The 20,365-nt window shown below is 30.3% G+C and overlaps 1 protein-coding gene across 1 annotated transcript in view; it reads left to right on the top strand.

Moving 5' to 3' along the window:
* NOVA1 (NOVA alternative splicing regulator 1) overlaps positions 1 to 20,365 on the top strand; it is a 131,712-nt gene that overhangs the window by 108,602 nt on the left and 2,745 nt on the right. Inside the window, exon 4 of the mRNA XM_006906853.2 lies at positions 2,743 to 2,814. Coding sequence (XP_006906915.1) covers positions 2,743 to 2,814 — 72 coding nt within the window. The remainder of the gene's footprint in view (positions 1 to 2,742; positions 2,815 to 20,365) is intronic.

Raw genomic sequence — 20,365 nt, 5'->3', positions numbered from 1 at the left:
TAATTTGAAACCACTAAACTTGAAGTCTGTATAGTAAATAGGAGTAAACATTTTGTTTATAAAATATGAGGGAAACAAACATTGTACATTTAAATATTTCTTATGGATTTTTCTGTTCTACTTATCTGTGTGGAACAGATAAGAATATCTATCAAAGCTGTTTTGTTAATTAATAGAGCCTTTTAAGGTAAAGACATTACTTTAGTATATTTACATTTATCTGTGTATTAGAACAGTTTTTGCAACTAGTATTTTAAAAATTAACTGAAATACAAGCGTTCTGGAATCTCTTTAAGTTAATTTGTAGAGGGAGGAGACTTTTGACTTTAAAAGTATCTATATGCAAATAGCTGGAAAACTCATCACATCTTTATTTCATTACATATCCATTATTTTAGGAATTTAAACCAAGAAAATATGTTTAGAAACAATTTAATGTTTTGACAATCTTATTCCTTGAAGCCCAAACTTATATGATTTTCACCTGTTCGTTTAAAATATTAAACTCTAATTTCTTATGATGTTTAATCACCAAATCTTTAATGAGTTTAAATATATTAACAGTTCCTCAGAAGTTTAAAATTGTTGTTTTTATTTCTGTGGGAAAGAAACAGCATTTGAATTACTAAGGGCAGTGTTGATGAATATGAGTTATGCCAATTATTAATAATACATACCCAATATTTCATATATATGCCAAGCAAAAAGAAAGGTATCGAATAAATTAATAGAAGATAATATTGTTCTGAGTTACTACAAATTCTCAGCCACTTGATATTACTACTTTTTCCACAGTTAGTTCTTTGTAATATTTTAAGACTTTGTTGAGAATTCAAATCCAGGGCAAGTGGATGTCATAATAAGCCTGTGGTACTTCAGGTTGATTTTACCTTGATGGAAATTGATGGAAATAGAAGAGCCCAGTACACATACCTTGTGCTTCTGTAGGTTAATGAACTTGGATTCTAACCTATATTGAGAGAAATAAGTAATAGATCTATTTCACATATATTTAGTCTGCAACCTCATTATTAGTAAGATTAGTACAGAGCAGATTTTTAAATATATGCTAACTACTCACAGGAATTCTCTGCAATAACAATTGTAACCAGAGATGGGAAAATGAAACCTTTACTGTTCAATTTATAGTGCATATAGTAACATGAAGTCAACAGTATATGTTCAGCATAGTATTGCAAGGAAAAGAAAATATTAGGGCAATTTTTAATGACTGAAAATTAGTCTCTTTTGAGAAATGATAGGAGTTTATTACAAACAACAGAAACAAAGTATTTGAGGTTTTTGTGGTTTTACTTCTGAATGTAGCTCCCTTCCCTCTTTTAAACATGATTTAACAAAAATCTTGATATGCTTGAGCACTAAGTCTAGTTTTCCTCAAAGTAGCTTAGGTTTTACCTTGAGACGTGGACTGTTTACAACATGATCTGATGTTAGAACCAACCTGACTTCATTATTGGAGAACAGGGAGTTAAGCAGGAGTTTGTGAATTTATCCTCTCTTTCACTCCTAATTGTTTTTTCCACCCAGATGAGAACTTTTGAATCTTAAATGCACAAATATGACTACATTAAGTAATTTCACCTGCTTTTCCTAATACTGCTAAACCTTTAAAGTTATGCTTTTGCTCATATCTGAGTAATTTTGATGGATATATAATAATATAACTTCATACTGAGTTGTGTCTATACTATAAAACTACCCTATTTCATCTAGTAAGAAATATTATCTATTCAGGGTACTACTTAAGCAATGCTATTTGCTGAGGGAGAATATACTTTTTTAAAAGAAAAAAATTTTTTTAACATTTTACACTTTAAGGTTATCCTTTTAGACATGAGAAGCTTTTAAAATATTTTAATGAAGTAGTCAACAAGTATATTATGCTCTCATAAAACATTTTATATGTAATGTATATGAGTGTTTAGAAGGGAAGCGAGCAATTAATAAGATTCCTAATACTTTTGTGCTTATTTTTAACACAGGCTGATGATGCTGCAATATATTATTCCCTTCATCTATATTAAATTTTAGTATTTAGCATAAATGATAGAAGTATTATGGCAATTTGTTAAAATGCTATTAGTTACTTGTTTATTAATATGAAGTTAATGTTTACATTTTCAGACGGGCTCTAAATTTATTAAAAATTAATATTTTAGAAGAGAATGTGATATTAAGAACTCAGAACTGCAAATTTAATTGCTTTTAAATATGGATCCCTAAATTCATGTGGAATCAACTTGTTGGTGATGTTCAACATATTAAGTAGGTGGATACTTTTATGCCAAAGTAAACTTCATTTCACCACTTCTTCCAATCCCCGACTGTATTCATTGATAGGAAAATGACTCTTTAAGTTTTATTCATTGAATTTCTTGAATTTTTGTTTGACATCTCTTTTCACCCAAGAAAACAGAGGGAAAGAAAAGAGACTACTATTCATGAATATGGTCAGGATACCTTTAATACTCATGTGAATTTTTATCAGTCACCATCATGATTTCAAGTCATGAATTTATTTTTACATGCTTATGCATGCATATTTACATGCATTAGTTATTTAATTGATCTTAAATTCCATTAAATTTGAATGAATAGGAGAAAAAATTGTTCATAGGATTTTGTTCTCGTTATATTACATTTTATTTTATTTTGTTTTATTTAAATAATCAGTTTAAGGCTTATAAAGGTTGATTTGCTCCTGAACTGCTTTGTTCCCAGACATTGCCATCTTCCCCAACTACCACCAAGTCCTCTCCATCTGATCCCATGACCACCTCCAGAGCTAATCAGGTACAGTATCATCCTGTCATCTACACCATACTTTTCACGGGTGATTGCCTGCACACTGGAAAAAAAGATAATGGTGGGTTAAGGATGTATTCGTTCATTCACATATGTACACCATGATCAGATTCCAGATAACCTGAGAAAGAAATATCAATTATTTCTGAAAATTTATATGCATTTTTAACTTTAGATAACAAAAATATATGTAGATGGCAGACTACTAAAATTTTGGATTTTCCCCTTAAAATAATGATGACTTTATGGAGTTCTGAGGGTTATTTTTGAATTCGTGTTTATAATATCCCTTATTGTTTCTTCCTAGGATTCTTTGCTATATAAGTTCAGAATACATGTAAAAAATAAATGTATAAATGTGACTTATTGAGCAAAGGTATATCTTTAAAAGTGAATGCATTTTCATTTGTTTTTTTTATTTCAGACATTCCTTAATTTGTAAACAGTTTTAAACTTTGGATGAAAAGCATTTCTAGAAATCTAAAAGTAACTGAAAATTGGTATTTGTGACAATTTTGCTGTTTAACAACTCAGGAAATGGTATTTTCTTAGAATTTAATAGAAACATTTTCTTTGCTGGAATGGCAAACTGCAATTAGAAATAGATCTGATTAGTTTGATTTTATGATTGTTTTGGTACTGAATATTTGTAGATCATTCTTTAAAAATGTAGTTATTTTTGGCACATTTAAGAAAATCATCTAAAATATTTTATGTAATTCAGAGCCATACTGTACTTTAACTTCACAATTGTTGAAAAAATATATATTTATTAAAATGATTAAACACATTTTCATTTTGCCTGAGTCGAGCTTCATTTAGGTGAGAAATGTTATTTTCATTAATATTTTCACTTTTTTACTAATACTGGCCTTATAGAATTATTTAAATATTAAATAAAAGCTTATCTTTTAATATATTTTTTATAGAGTTAACTAATAAATTATTAACTTTGAATTATATTTGCTAATATATTAACTGTGGCTTTTGCATATGATCTACCGTAAGGCTATCAGAATTCTATTGCCCATTTATCGATCCTAATACTTTTGCAACCTAGGAAAAGTTAAGATGTTATTCTATAGAAGTTTGACTTTTATTATATGCTGTAGCATTCCCTTCAGACTTTAAAAATACTTTAAAATGCTCACATTTTAGCCCCAATAAATTGGTTTAAAAATTACACATTTCTAGTGATGAAACCCAGCACTTCTCTTTGAAGGAAATGGTACTATACAAAGGGAGAACCAAACTTGTGTCATTGATGCCTGAAGTTAAAAAGTGTATATACACTTTTACTTTATATACCTTATCTATTATATGAGCTTTAATTATATGATATAGAAAACTAATGGGAAAACAACTGACTTTATGTTTTTGATGTTTCTCTTATTATATTTCATTATTCTTTTTCAAACAAAAACAAGATAAATGAGTACCACTGCAATAAAAAACAAAACTTTTTCTCAACATAAAAAGTAAAAATCCTGGCTCTAGAAAGAAAAAAGAACCTCAATAATTTTGTCTATGAAGTTAGATTTGTATTTTCTTTTATTTATTTTATATGAATGTGAATTTATATAAAATGATTTTTTATAAAGGCTAATTATATGTTGAAGTTTACTAATATATTTCTACCCTCAAGATATGTTACTACATCTACCTCTGCCAAATCTAATACTTTTCTAATTTAAAATAATAAGTCATTTGTGGTTTTATTCTCTTTCCACTATACTCAGTTATATTTATTAAATGTATTTTATTTATATTTGGTTGTCTTCTGTTCTTGTACAAATAAGCATAGTATCTTCTGGATAACATGAGGTAAAATATAAAAGAGGAACAAGACAAAATTCTTAAATTCATTGAAAGAATTATAGTCATCATCCATCTTGATGTTATTAGTAATTATTTTATTCCCTAGAGTGTTTCCCAATAGTCTATTCACGTAAGATAGATGGTAATTTGGTTCTTCTTGTTCATTCAGACTTTAAGTAACTCACAGTCGTTTCTTGTATATAGTCCTAATTAAATCAACATCACTACTGTATTGACAGATCTATAAGGGTAACCAAGATAGAAAAATGGGTTCTAATATAATAATCTTAAACTCTCCATAATTAAAATAGTCTTTTAAACCTATAAGAAAATAATTTTTATTGCTGTTTAAGTTTGCTTTATTCTTAGTAATTTAGCAAGTATGTCTCCAATTTTATAACGGGAAAAAATGGTACAAAAAATTTTTAATTATTATATATGCGTTCTAGTTAATATGATACATTCTGCTGTTAAAAGTATCAACATTTTCTATGCAAATTTTTGTAAACCAATATAAAATACATACAGACAACTATTTTTGTCATTTTCATCAATAATAGCTAAATGAGTTATGACTGAGTTCTAGTTCCAGAATAGTTTGTTTGTATAATGTGATAAAAAGAAATAAGAGACTGTTAGTGTTCAGAAAACCTAAAAATTAAAAGCACAGAAAATACATCAAAGAGGAAGTTTTATCTGCAGTTTCCACATTTAAAAAATCTTTTCTTTTTTTTTTTTTAAATGACTGTATGTTTCAGTACATACTGAATTTAACATTCCTACCCTCATGTTTCCATGGTTCAAGTTGTTTCCACAGACTGACAGACTGTAACTGCAAGGTTTGTGGCTCTATAATAATTTACGCCCGGAAATTGAAAGGCTATCATAATGAAAGCTAAAACTCAGGACTGGAGCCAAATTGCTTGTGATCACATCCTTGTTCTGCCAGTTACTTGCTGCGTAAATTGGGTCTCAGTTTCCCGTTTTTGAAATTCGGGTAATAGTACCACATAGGGTTGAAGTAAGAAATAAATTCATTAACTATTTAATGAATAGTTAAATATTCATTTCTATTCAAAAACCATACAATTTTTAGAATGTAGTAGTATTCACCATTTTAAGTTAGGTTATATTTATTTTACTTTTTCTGAAATAACTTTCAAATAGTAATGAAAAAGAACAACTATCCTTTAAGATGATAAAGGATATAGCGTACAGCATATTAAAACTGAGTTTTATCTTTAAAGAAAAATTCTAAGATAGTAGTATTGCTGCTTTTTCAACTCTAATCAAAGTCTCTGTTCTTTTTAAGATAAATTACACTACAGTTATTTTTTTCTCTAGCAAAAATACCGTTACTTGTTGTTTAATTAATCAAATTGCTCTTATTTCCCTTTGAGAAAAAAAGTAGGGCTAATAGTTGTACAACATATGCTTTTTTTTTTTTTGATTTGCATATTACAAGATGCAAGTTTGACATTTTTTACATATGGTATTTTAAATATGAAGCAAATGTAAAGATATAAGTAGATTATTTAAGCAATATGTTTAAACTTAACAAAACAGAGTCAGAGTCACTTGGTTTAAACAGTTCTAAGTTGTTGATAATAAATGTTTCAGTCACTTCAAGATTCAACAAAATGGTTTTATTAATCAGTTAATGGTGCTAAAAACTAAATTTCAGCCTTATTTTTTTGGTTCCTGGTTTTTGCTCTCTTGGGATTCTCAAATTTCAGGAAAAGATAAAAGGGGTGATTTCAGAAAAATTTGCTTTATTGACATTTATTTATGTAGTGTTAAATTTAAAATTATAAATCAAAATATATAACAAATGAAAAATAGGTAACTATAGCACCTTGGTTATAGTAATAGAAAAACACAAATAAAACTCCCTTATCTCACTTTAAATTCCACTTTAAATGACCACAAGATCTCAAATGAGCCCTTAACTCTGTTAGACAATATAAGCCTTTTTTACTCTTTTACTCTTTAGCCCTTTTTACTCATTTTTTACTCTTTAGATGACTATTTCATAAGTTGTCTTTCAAGCTCTGCATTAGTTTTCTGTTGCTATGTATCAGATTACCACAAACTTAGTGGCTTAAACATCATACATTTATTATCTCGAAGTTTCCAAGAGTCTGGGCACGGCTTAGCTGAGTCTTCTGCTCATGGTTTCACAAGACTGCAATCAGAGCATTGGCTGGGTGCATTCTTATCTAAAGGCTTGACTAGAGACAATCCTCTTTTAAATTCGTCCAGATTAATGACAGCATTCTATTCTTTGCAGCTGTATGTAAGAGCCTGTCTTCTTAATGGCTGTAGGCAAGAGGCAGCCCTCAGATTCTAGAGGCTGCCCAAGTTCCCTGCCATATGAACCTTCTCTACAGGCACTTAACAGCATAGCTGTTTGCTTTTTGCAAAGCCAGTAGGAGATCTCCTTACTGTGTGTTGCTAGCAAGATGGAGTCTTATATGTTGAACCCAGTTACAGAGGTGACTTATTACCTCCTTTGCCATGCATTATAACTTAATCACAGTAATGGCATTCCATTCCTTGCCATATTTTCTTGATTAGAATCAAGTCAGAATTAACACTCAAAAGAAGGGTATCATACAGGGTGTTACACCAAGGGGACAGAGTTCATGGGGCCATCTAAGACTTGTTCTTACCACAGCTCGCCGTTATCTCTTGCTCCTTCCTCACTCCCAGATTTTGACCTTAATTATTCCTACTTTACTGAGAAAAATGAAGCAATGAAAAAACTAAAAACTTCATAAACTTATATCAACATATGTACTTAATCAGCCAGCATTTATACCCACATATTCTACCTTCTCACCTATTACCATAGATGAACTTTCCCTGCTCTGATCGAAAACTAGTAATTTCAGTTGTACATTAAACCTCATCCTTTTCCTTTTACTCAAAGACATACCTTCAGCAGTTTATTTTCTCTATCCTTTATCTGTCAAGTTTTTTATCTTTATAGGATCATTCCCATCAGCATACATGTTTGTTTTTTTCTCCCGTCTTAAAAGATAAAACAAAAACGTTGAATCTCATTTCCTCCCACTAATTAATGCCTTATTTTTTTACACGCCTTTGTAGCAAAACTCACAAAAGTATTGTCTCTACCCTCTTCCAATTTCTGTCTTCTCATTATTTCTTAAATATACTCATCAGGTTTTTGCCTCCACCATTCCACCAAAACTGTTTTTCCAAGGACATCAGTGATGATCACATTGCTTATTACAGTTGTGTATTCTTAATCCACGTGTTACTTTACCTATCAACTGTATTTGTCATAATTTATCACTTCGACTTCCTTGTTGTCCTTTTTAGACTTGGCTTCCAGTATACTACACACTCTTGATACAGGAAAAATCCTGTATCATGCTATGTGCTTCATCTCAGAATCCTTTGCTAGTTCCTCTCCTCATCCCACTTGATGTTGGAGTGCTCCAGGCTTTAATACTTGAGACTTCTGGGTTTATGCTTTTCTTTCTCTTCATTGAGCACCTCGGCTTTTATATATTGACATCTGCAAAATTTACATCTCCAGTGAGAGACAGGTTTACTATAAACTAATGGATCTGATGCCTTAGGATTTCTCACCTGCACTGGTTTATTACAAGGCCCTGTGCCTAATTTTATGTTCATAATTTTGAATGTACTTCCCTAAGATGTCCCATAATAGTGTGTAATACTCAGGCCCCACATAACTGGGGTTTACAAGTGGAAGAGGTAATGAATGTGGCCCTTTCCACTTTCATTTAATTTCCTACCACTTCCCTCGTCATTCACTCTGCTGCAGCCAAATTGACCTGTTTGCCTTCCCTTGCAGACATTAGGTATGCTCTTGCCTCAGTATTTTGCTCTTGTTTTTCTCTCAGCATGAAATTCTCTTATTTCAGAGTTCTACTTGGCTAACATCTCCATAGCTTCAAATCTTTGTTCAGAATTTACCTCTTCAATAAGGTTTATTTAGTTGACCATCCTGTTTAATATTGCAACCTGGCCTCCCCTTATCTCAGTACTCGTGAATCCTTTTATTTTGCTACATTTTTTCCATTGCCTCGTAAAATACTATATACTTTGCTTATGATCATATTTATTATGTATTGTCTGTCTCGCTATCTTAGAAAGGAAGTTGCATGAGAACAGGGATCTTTGTTTTATTTTCTAATGTATCAGAAGCACTAACCTGGAGCATAATAGGTACTCAATAAATATTCGTTGAATGACTAATATTATTGGAAGAATAGACTTACAGTCTATATGCTTAAAACTCATATTTTTATTTTTGAAAACCCTTTCAAATGAAATTTTGCACGAAAGTTCTCTAAAAATGTAAACCAACTGGAAAAAGAATAATTTTGATTGAATCAATAGGTTATGTTACTGAGACATGGCCTTCTTTGTTATACTTCTATTTTACTTCTTGTAGTACTCAGAGTACAGTTTTAAGACCAGTTAGGCTCTTGTCTCAAGTATCATCGTAATTATCCAACAGAATATTGAAATTAATTTTCATTTTCTTCAGTGTATGTGTGTGAGGTGTGTGTGTGTGTGTGTGTGTGTGTGTGTGTGTGTGTATGTGTAATGTCAGGATAGTTTCTTTTAGACATGTATTTAAGAAAGTTCTAGAAAAATAGTGAAATTCAAATGCTCTTTTTAAATGAACTGATTGACTTTATTATATGCATTAGATTTTATGTACTTTGCTTACCATTAGGATATACCTTATAAAATTGTTGCTATTTGGGTACAATTTCTTATGGCTAAACTTAGTATACATCATATACATATTAAGATCTCCCAAAATTTCCAAGAATAAAATGAATAAAAAAAACACAGAATCCATATTAAGAGAACTTTTTCATATAAGGACATAAAACATTCCCTTAGTAAATAGACTTAGATCAGCTTCGGAAGGGAAGATGTAATATCATAAAAGTATCAATCCCTTTCAATAACAATGTAATTTATTGTATTTTCATTTTCTTTGAAATTTTTTCTGGTTTTCTGCAAGAGGGAAACAAGATGAAGTGATTTAATATTCATACAAAAAAATAAGTGCCTGAGAATTATGATATGATTGATAAAAGGATAATATTTGTGTGGGATAATGTATTTCACTCAGTATTAAAGTTTACTGTAAAGCTATCATAATAAAAGCATATGATAGTAACGGACAGATATAATGGTCACTGAAACGTAATATAGATTTCAGAAGTAAATCCACATTTATATGGGAACTTACTGTATTTTATCATACACTAAAAATGGTAGTATAACTTAGGAATTAAGACAACTGTGATCTCAAGCCATAATTCTGGGCTTTAAATCAAATGTTTGCCACTACTATTTTTCTGATTTGAGGAAACATCCTTAACTTTGCCATGTGTGTTTTCTCATTGTAAAATGTGAATAATAACAGCGCTCACTTCATAGAGTTGTCATGTTTCTTAAATGAATAAATACATGAGAAGCATTTAGAACACTGACTAGTACAGAGTAATATTTAAATGTCATTTAAATTCATTTTAGGAAATGATGTTTTATCTAATAAATGGTGCTGGCATACTTCACTGTCCACCTGAAAGAAAATAAATTTATACCTTCACCCTATACAGTATATGAAAATAAATCTCAGTGTATTGAAGGTTAAACCGTATGACTAGTTGATGAGGTTATAATGTGTGAAATCAAGTTGAGGATGACTTACTTAAGGAAGAAGGAAACCCAAAACATAAAGGAATAGGTTAAAATATTTGAGTACATAAATATTTTATTTTTTGATATAGCAGAATACACCATTAATAAGCAGAAGATGACAGTATCATTGGAAAAATTGTTTTAAACAGATATGACAGTGAATTAGTAAATCTACAAAGAACTCGATTGATATGAGAAAAAGGAAAAAATAAGTGAAGATTATATGAATCAACATCATGAGATTATACTTTTTTTAGCAGACAGACAAAATTTTGTGTGTGTGTATAATACACATATATCACAAATGCAAAAATTTTCATTTGTATTTATTATTTTTTAGGTGAGGCAACCCTTGATTGACCTCACAGATTGCAAAGACCCTGTCAGCTTACAATCCCTTATTTTTTATTTTATTTTTTTTATTTTTTACACCTACTACAGCACCTGGTCTTCCTAGGTGGTCTCCCATCCAAATACTAACCAGGACCAATCCTGCTTAGCTTCTCAGATCAGACAGGATCGGGCTCGTTCACGGTAGCATAGCCGTAGACACAAATGCAAAAATTAATGTGTGTGTGTTTCTAAAGTACTGGCAAAAATATAGGAAATAACCATTCTTATACAATGTTGATGTAAGAAATGCTATAACATAGCTTTTGAGAATCTATCCAGTAAAACTTAATGCACCAACACATAACAATGTAGAGACAAGGATGTATGTTGCAGTGTTATTTAGAGAGGCAAAAGTTGGAAAACAACCTGACCTCTAACAGGAGCATGGCTGAATAAATTATGGTATGCAGAATATTATGCAGTGAAGCTATTAAAAGTAATGAGTTAGAGCCACATAAATTAGCCTAGAATAGTGTTTGCAATATATTAACTTAAGAAAATTAAGTTGCTAACAAATGGCCCTATTTTTAATAGTCAGAAAACATCTTGTGCTCATGTATCATCAGGGTGATGGCAAGGAATATGAACTTCATTAACTTTTTTTAATATATATTTTTTTAATGTTAACTAAGAAACTATAAAACAAGATAGAAAAAATAATGACTTCGGTTGTGCTATATGCCATGTTCTAAGGAATATAAAGTGGGAATGTCTCAAAAGATTGAAAAGATTGGACTGTCTTTGATATTATATATCTGTTTGAGCAGCTTGACTCTCATTTCCTAGTTGTGAGATGCTTTTTTAAGGAGATTCAAAAAGGATCAAAAGAGAGGCTTCAGGCCTAGAAGTAGCACTTATTAATAGACAAAGGAAATGGCAGTTGTTTCATATTTTAAAATTATACCAAATTAAATGGTTGTGTAATATTTGTAATTTTTTTCTACATTTTTCTTAATATATCAATAGTTCTCAGTCCTAGCTTCACATCAGAATTACCTATGGAGATTCTAATTTAACAGGTCTAGGTTGAGACTAGGCATCTATATTAGAGAAATGTTTCCTGAAGCCTTTTAAGATGTGTTGGGAAACAAAGTTTACTTTATGAAAAGTGCACATTAGAAAAGGTTTACTAATTAATACAGTTTAAATCTGTGAAGAGGTTATTGTACAAAAGATGATTATCTTTTCAGATACCATTACTAATCTTTTGACTATTATCAAATACAGTTAGAGGTTCCCTCATCTTGGAGATCTTTATGTGCAGATTACATTAGTATTTGTTAAGATTGTTTAGCAATAATCTTGCCAAAAATTGTGGGAAAGTGTTAAATGAGTGCTTGCTTCCTAACCATATTCATTTCCATTGCAAACGTCTAAGTTTGGTAATGTGCTTTGCTGTGTAGATGGTGTGACCTTCACACCCAGTGACCAGAATCAGAGGATCTCCCTAAGGGCAAGTTAATATTTTCAGGTTAGAATTATAACACAGGTTTTGTGACCTTAAAAGTCCCTTTTAAGGGTATGATTTCATATGAATATATGTTTATGGAAAGCCTGGGACTTTTCAAGTTTCAGTTGAAGAAAGCAGTACACTGCAGGGGAAAGGAGTTTATGAAATAGTCGCTCTGTAATGTTACTTATTTTAAACCCCAAATATGTCTCAGGCATTTGATAAAAATGCATAGAAGGCCATGTCTAGTTTTGGCTGCTAAGTAGACAGATTTGCAATACTCTTTTTTTGTCCTTCTGACCTACCTAGTAGGTAAAGGTGGTTGGTTTGTTTCATCAACGTTCTCCCTTTAATCAATAGCTGTGGTAGTTCTTAGAAAGAGCATAGTCTCAAGACAGAACATTATACTTAATGCCTGTTTACTCCAGAACACGTACTAGTAGCCTTGCTCTGTGCATGTATACAGTTCAATAGAATTGTTTTTACCTTTCAAATAAAGCCATATGAAATGGAAAGTACCTAAAGTAGGAAAAATTGGGTAGTTATCAAGTTTATTTTCAAAACTTTTATTTGCTTTTAAAAATGCTTAGAAATAGGAATGTCTTTGCATATTTGCTCGGGTAAGATGAGTTGTGCCAGATTAGGGAGTTTGATTCCTGCTCACTATAGAATAAACAATTGTTTCTTGTTGGTTTTTGTAATTTTTTATCTTTGATTCAGGAATATTCCAGGAGATAATAAATTGATCTTTTTCAACTTTTCTTCTGAACCTAATACCTTATAATTCATTTTATTGTTGTTTGATTTAGCTGTTATTTTCCTTCAATTAGATAATACAGTCCTTAAATTACTCTTTAAAAATATTTTTGAAAAAGTAAATGTCCTATTTCATTGACATTTTCATGTAAGCTTCGGGAGAGCGAGAGCTTACCTTTCTTATTTACTTCTGTATTCCCAACATCTGAAGCAGAGCTTAGCACATGGTAGGTACTCAATAAATATTTATGCAGTGAATACCAGAAATGTACTAAATTTATTTTAAATGAATTGTTTATTCTGATTTTGCAGGATTTATTTATTCAGCAGCCTAATTTGGGGATAATTTTTCCATTTCCTTTTGTTATATGGCTTTTAAAACACTAAAATAATTTATATGATAAGAATAAAAAGCTCATTTGAAATCCAGTCTCTATTATTCCTTTTATTTCAGTTTCACCTGCGTATAATTTTACACTGTTTAATTTAACCTCTACATATTTTTATATATATATTTAAATTTTGCATTGATATTTTCCATGTTCCATAAATGTTCTAATTTCTATTTGAGAGTTTATAATTTTGTATTTTAATAATTTTATAACATTAGTTTTCATAGAGTGTAGTGTTCTGTGTATGTAATATTTTCATGCTTAGGATGATTTTCCAGAAGGATTACAAGAAAGAAACCTAGTTAAAGATTATGTTCTTTTTATAACTTAGTGTATACTACAATGCGATTTTCAAAAGGCAGTATATACTGCCACAAATATTCTTTAAAAGAAAGAGATGAATATTAAGCCATTCTTTCATCTACATTTGGTTTGCTTTTTTTTAGTGATTAATTTTGCTGCTCTACTTTGAAGATCTTTCATTATTTTAGAAGTTAAACATTTTCTTGTTCTACACAGTACTTTACTGTTCACTATTTAATGAATTGTTTGTTCACTATTATCTTCCTCTAGATTACTTTATCCATTCTTGTGGTTTTAAATACTATCTCTGTGTTAACTCAGATTCTCCTTTTCTTCAAACCCATAATCAATCACTTATTTGACATCTTCACTTGGATGTCTGATAGGCATTTCAAACTTAAAATATCCAAAATAGAATTCTTAATTCCCTTTATCATTATAGTTCATCCCTTTCTCATCATCCACTTCAATGAACACATCTCCTACTTTCATAGCTATTTTTCATTTTTATGTTGAGTTTTCTATCTTTAAAATATTAAATTGAAAACATTAGTTTTCATGTAAAAATCTCAAGTACTTCAAATATAATTTTTCACTAATCAGAGTTAAGGACTCTGAACATGTATCTTATTATATATGCCCTGAAAGAGCTAAGAAGAGAGGGTTTAAAATAATAATAATAATAATAATAAAACTTTTTTGATAATTTGATGCATGGATGATGACAAATAGGACTTCTAGAAATTTAACTTGAATTTAGTAAAACCTGATTTATTAAGCATTTAGAAGACAGTACTCAAAATTATTTTCTTTTGTAAATAATAGACTGCCCTGTAATAGTTTATCATTTACAACCCTTATGGTTTCTTCATAATTACTTGACTTATAGTAGTTTTCTTTTTTGATATAATGATGTGTAGCGTGCTTATCATCTCACTATAACAGGAATGATTTGAAGTGGTTTTTTTTCTTACCTATAAAGAATAGATTTTTCCTATTTTTCTTATTCCTAATTGAATCCCTCTGGAATGGAATACAGTATATCTTTAAGATATGCAGAAACCATCAAAAGAAAAAAAAAACTTTGAATAATGCTTCAAGAGACAAAGTGAAAAAATGTTTTGAGGAACAAAAAAAAAGTTAAACTTTATTTGCCTGTAGAATTTCATGAGGATTATCATTCATTTTTTATCTTCTTTCAGAGACATTAAAAAAAGAGGTATACTGTCTGTCATTCTCTGTCATAGTTTGCAACCAGAGGGAAAAATAAGTGTAGCCCTTTTGAAAAAAATATAAAATGAAGTCCAATGTTCACAAAACTTTTAAAGTCAATTATTTTGAGGTAAAGATTCAATTGCTTGATGCAAGACAAGGGATGAGAGATAATTGCACCCGTTATGAGTGTGATAATGATTCAGTAGACACTCATTTTAACCATCTCATTAATTGATTCAGTTCATCACTTCATTGAGTAAACACTAATTTATTTGTATTCTAGACTTTTAAATTAACCTGACCACATCTTTTATGGCTAAAGAAGCCTAGCTGCAAGTTTAGTGAATAAGAAACTCCAAAATAATGTAGGAAAAATATAATACATCAATGAAAATTAATTTATTGTAATATTGACTATTTAAATTATCATAAATCTGTTATTGACTTCAGTAATTTTATGAGTAAAACATCTCTACATTTATCTTCTTGTATATGTCAGTCTGATTGCAGTGTAATCATTGAATTTTATATTTTAGAAATAGTAAAAAGTTTTTTTGTTTTAAGAACCCAAAATTGTATTTTACACACACACCTGCATGGCCATGATGGAATTTTTCAAACAGTTTATTATTTAGTTATTATACAAATCTACATTTTATTTCTTGGCTTTATTTTTTAAACCATTATCCAATTTATAATTTCAACCAAGTACAGATAGGAAATGCAAAATTAAATAAGATACTAGTATTCAGGAAAATAAAATTTTTAAGAGAGATAAATATCTGTTGCACTCTAATGTAAGCCAGCATAGCATAAGTAACATAATAAGAAATGTAGAAAAGTATTCTGACACTTCTGGTTTTAGGATACCAAGTCTGAGTTGACATGCATATTGTACTTGAACTGCTCTTGCAAGACATAAGATTTCAGAAGTCAAAAAAGTATGAATTTTAAGGGGAAGAACAGTGTGGGAATAGAGGTAACATTTCAATCAGTTGGAATAAACAAAGGAAAAATGACTAGTGTAGACTATATTTAGGAACTAGCAGATAAAGTTTGAATTCAGCTTAGGATACTAGTCCTAGAAGATGAAGCTGAGAAGACAAGTTGAGGACATGGTATGGAGTATTTGGAATGTCTACATAAGGAGTCTAGATAATTTCAGTAGGTAATTTAAGGGGGGTGTCACTAAAGGCTGTTGAGTAGAGTTTCTTCATAATGCTAAAATAAAAACTCATCCGCAATCTTATCAAGCTGTCTGATCTTATAGATATGAAACTGAAGGGATTTGATAAAGGTCACACAGCAAAGCCAGGCTACAAGCCCGTATCTCCTAACTGCCAATTCTAGATTCTTGTTATTGTATCACACATTGCTTTAGATAGGATAAAATAGTCGAATTGAGCAAGAAGCATTTCAGGGAGGAAAGAGATGGACACTGCAAAACAGGATATGGAAATCTAGGGAGCAAGAGAAGGCACAGATAGCTCCCAGGTTTAAAACCTGGTGTTGGCAGTGGGTGGCGGGTAAGGATATATGGGAAAAGACAACATGGTATTTTATGATAGATACTAGCCATGCTTAAGAAAAATGTACTGCCTTTTATTTATTTATCAAAAGCAAGGAGATTGAATAAACTAATAGAAGAGCTGCTGTTTTATTCTTCCTGGATACTTGTATTCATATAACTCTATGTATATATTTTATCAAACCAGTACTTTTCAGGAAGGCAGTTATGTATATAAAATCTGTAATCAAAACACACATTTTTTTCCAATTTACTTTGGTCAATAGTTAATATAGATCTCTCAAAATGACACAGACATTTCCATTGGATACCACTAAATGGTACCTCAGTAGCCTAAGGTATAATACATTAGGGAAATGAAAGAGATTTCCTCTGTTGGATCATAAAGAGTATATCTTAGTAGAAGATAAATTAAGTAATCCACTTGTGTCTCTTTACCAGAGCTATGGCATCTTTTAGAGCATCAAGCTATACAATAAAGTGTCATCATTTCTTTTGAATAGGCAGACAATACATGACATAACAAGAACATAAAAATATTTTTAAAGATACAGTTTGGTCAGTTACGGATTATAGAAATCTATCTCAAAGTGCTTTAAACAAAAAAAGAGAGTTAATATTGATTCTGTACTGGCTTTAGACATGGTTAAATTCAGCTGCCAAAATTCTGTCAGAAAACTCTTTCCGTTTCTGGAGTCTCCTTTTAATCTAGGCTAACGTTATTTTCAGTCACATTCTTTCCCTTTCCATGTGGTGACAAGATAGTCACTTGTATTATCAAGCTTCTGTTCTACTAGATTAGAAACACAAGTTTCTCCATCCTAACAGTTTCACCAGATTTTCAGACTACCTCTTACTGGACCATCCTGTGTTGTGTACTCAATCCCAAAGCGGCAGCTAGCTGAATGAATGAATAAAATAACAGGTACCTACTATTGATAGCAATTGCTTTATAAATGCAAGGCTATATATATGTAGATTATATTATGGCAGCCCTAATAAAATAGTCCATACTATTAATTGAGATATTTTTTAATTATAGTGGTACTTGTTTTGCATTTATTTTGAGGCATGGCTTTCTGAAATAGTTCAGTAATTTTCCTGCCATGATGATAAAGAATTTGATGCCTACAAACATTCTCATACCTTGATAAGACCATAATGAGTTGGAGTTTTGATTTGGCAAGGGAGTAAATTTGTCTTAATGTTTATTTTTAATGAGAAACATCAATATTAAAACCTACCTATTAGATTTTTTTTAATAGTTTTCATAGGATTGCCATAGAAGTTCTCCTTTCATAGTTGCAGATCATCACTACTGAAATGGATTTAAGTTTAACAGGAACTTTCTAGCACAGAGATAACAGAGCAAGCTTGTGGGAATGTCTGATAGTAAAGAATAGGATATCAATAGTACAGAAATGTGAAAGACATTTAGATAAATCTGATCATCATCTCAAAGATTCTTACCCCTTCTTCTTCCAGTTAGTCTTTGTGTCTTCTTTGTATCCTTTATATACTTCTGTACCAGCACTTTTAAGACTTTGCTGCACTGATACATTTATACATGTTTTCTACAACTAATCTGGAAGTTCCTTAAAGGCAGGAACAGTGTCATATGTATATCCTTTATCTCAGGCTCCCAACACAGGAGGCTCTGGGCCACTCAGTAAACATTCCAGGAAAGATTGGCTGGATTGTAGCAAATGTAGATTGTAGCTTTGAAGGGAAAACTGATTTGTAACTGTCAAGAACATACCTGATTTAGTTGATACATGTTAAACCAAGTAATTTGTATGCTGTTTAAGACCTAGTTATTTTTTCCTCTCAATTTTTTAGAAATAAGATTACATATATTTGTGTCAGTGTGTTAACAGACTTCACCAATGAAAATGAAGCCATACATATGATTAAAATTTGCTATTTATAATTTCAGTGAGGGATGCACTGTCAACGTGCAGACTTTTCCTTTAGTAAATGCTCGGTTCTCATATCTAAGTAGTAAGTAAATAGGCCATCTTATGTAAGTCTTCACTCTCTTTTTCTTCCTCAACTACCCTCCTTCCCCAGTATTCAATTGTCTGCCATCTCCAAGCTTCCACACTGGTATCTTACTTCATGACTCTGACCTAACACATAAAATGGAAATAGAGCACTACTCTCTCTGAGATATTATGCAAATGGACTGATTTTTCTTTTTGTTTCAACATCTTTTTAGAGAGTCTGTTGCCTTTCTGTCCATATTAGATTACTATGAAGTGCGCAAATAAATATGGGTATATTTTTTAATTCTTCAAGGAAGAAAGATAGTGTCAAAAATAAAAATTGGGTGACATATTCCTTGACTAGGCTATTAAATATTTATATTTATTAAATTTAGAATTTAATAACTACATTTATTTATATTTCAATTTAATCTCTAAGATGAGTGATCTTTTGCAGAGTTATTACTATCTAAAGTTAAGAAATGCTACATATTATAATATTAATGTGCAATTATTAACATCTTCTCTTAAATCATAACACACCTTTAGTTATATGTCGCCAAATGCCAGTCATACCAACAAAATTTGGGAACCACAGCAGTATTGATAAAACAACAGTCATAACTGACATTATTTCAAATAGTTAAAACTAAAATCCAAGGAATAATACTTACTACATAAAGACATCTTTAATATTAAGATATATGATGTGGTGTAAGTCTTTAATTTGCAAAATATATGAATTTTTTGAAGATGTTTACTTTTATGAAAAGTCCACACCATTTCTGAACTATATATAATTTCAAATTTTTTTAATATTGAAAAGAAGGAAAAATTATTAAAGAGAGAAATTAAAAAGGTAGGTAATGTGCAATTATGTAAGTATTAGGCACAGGTTTGCAAGTTCTTTTGGAAGGATAGAACTAGTCTTAGAGTTCAAAAAAAAAGCTGTGGATGCAGTAAATATAGTAAGAGATTAGTGTGCAGTATAGTAGAATTATATCTCATAGAAGCTTAAAGTGATTTAGAGTGGATGTTATAAATTTATATATTTCATTACTTTTTATTGACAGTCCATAGGATAGTTTTCATAATTAACCTTTTATGCGCTATTCTTCTAGGTTGTAATTGCAAAGGCATTTATTGAGCAAAACAATGATATTAGAATTTAAAATAATTTAAGAGCAGCTCTTTTGAAACTCTTGGTTGATTAATATATTTTTCTTCCTAAAAATCATTTTAAAATACTATAGTTTTCCAATAGATAAATGTTTTCAATGATATTGTATTGCAAAATTGTTCTGATTTTAAAAAAAGAAATATTTATAAAATATAATCATTTAACATTCAGATATTTAAATTCTTAAAAGTAAATTTTCTCAATATTTCATGTGTACAGGATAAAACGAAGATATTCGAATTAATCTTTATAGTTGGTGTAAGATATAATCATGGTTTAACTTTCTAATTATAACACTTTAATATACTTAAGCATTTCAGACAAATAATTTTCTACAAAAAGTCTGTGAACAAAGTTAACACATTAAAAATGTATTTCTCAGTCTACTTGGAGCTGAATGGATTTAATCAGTGAGAATATGAGGGATTAATATGACATTCCTAAGAAATATTTCTAGAAGATTAAGATTTATTTCAAGAAAATGAAATGACAAATCAGACTGAAACAAAATTCTACCACGACTATAAATTATGTGTGTAAAGAAAAGTGCATATGTATGTGTGTGTGCACATGTGCATAATACACGTAAATATATTTATGAGTTTACCCAGTCTAGAATTTGAATTTATACTTTCACCATTTGCTGCCTTTAAGAGCATTTTGCCAAAAATGCATGGCTCTATTTTTTTTAAATATTCCTTGCCCAAATCTGTGTTTTAGAGGTAGCAGGACAATACTTGCCAAAAATTAGCTAATTAAATATCTCATAGAATATCTCAACTAAATTTCTGCTCAAAA

The sequence above is a fragment of the Pteropus alecto genome, unplaced genomic scaffold (assembly GCF_000325575.1).
Source record: "Pteropus alecto unplaced genomic scaffold, ASM32557v1 scaffold171, whole genome shotgun sequence".
NCBI classification, from domain to species: domain Eukaryota; kingdom Metazoa; phylum Chordata; class Mammalia; order Chiroptera; family Pteropodidae; genus Pteropus; species Pteropus alecto.
This window is presented reverse-complemented; position numbering and strand designations above follow the sequence as displayed.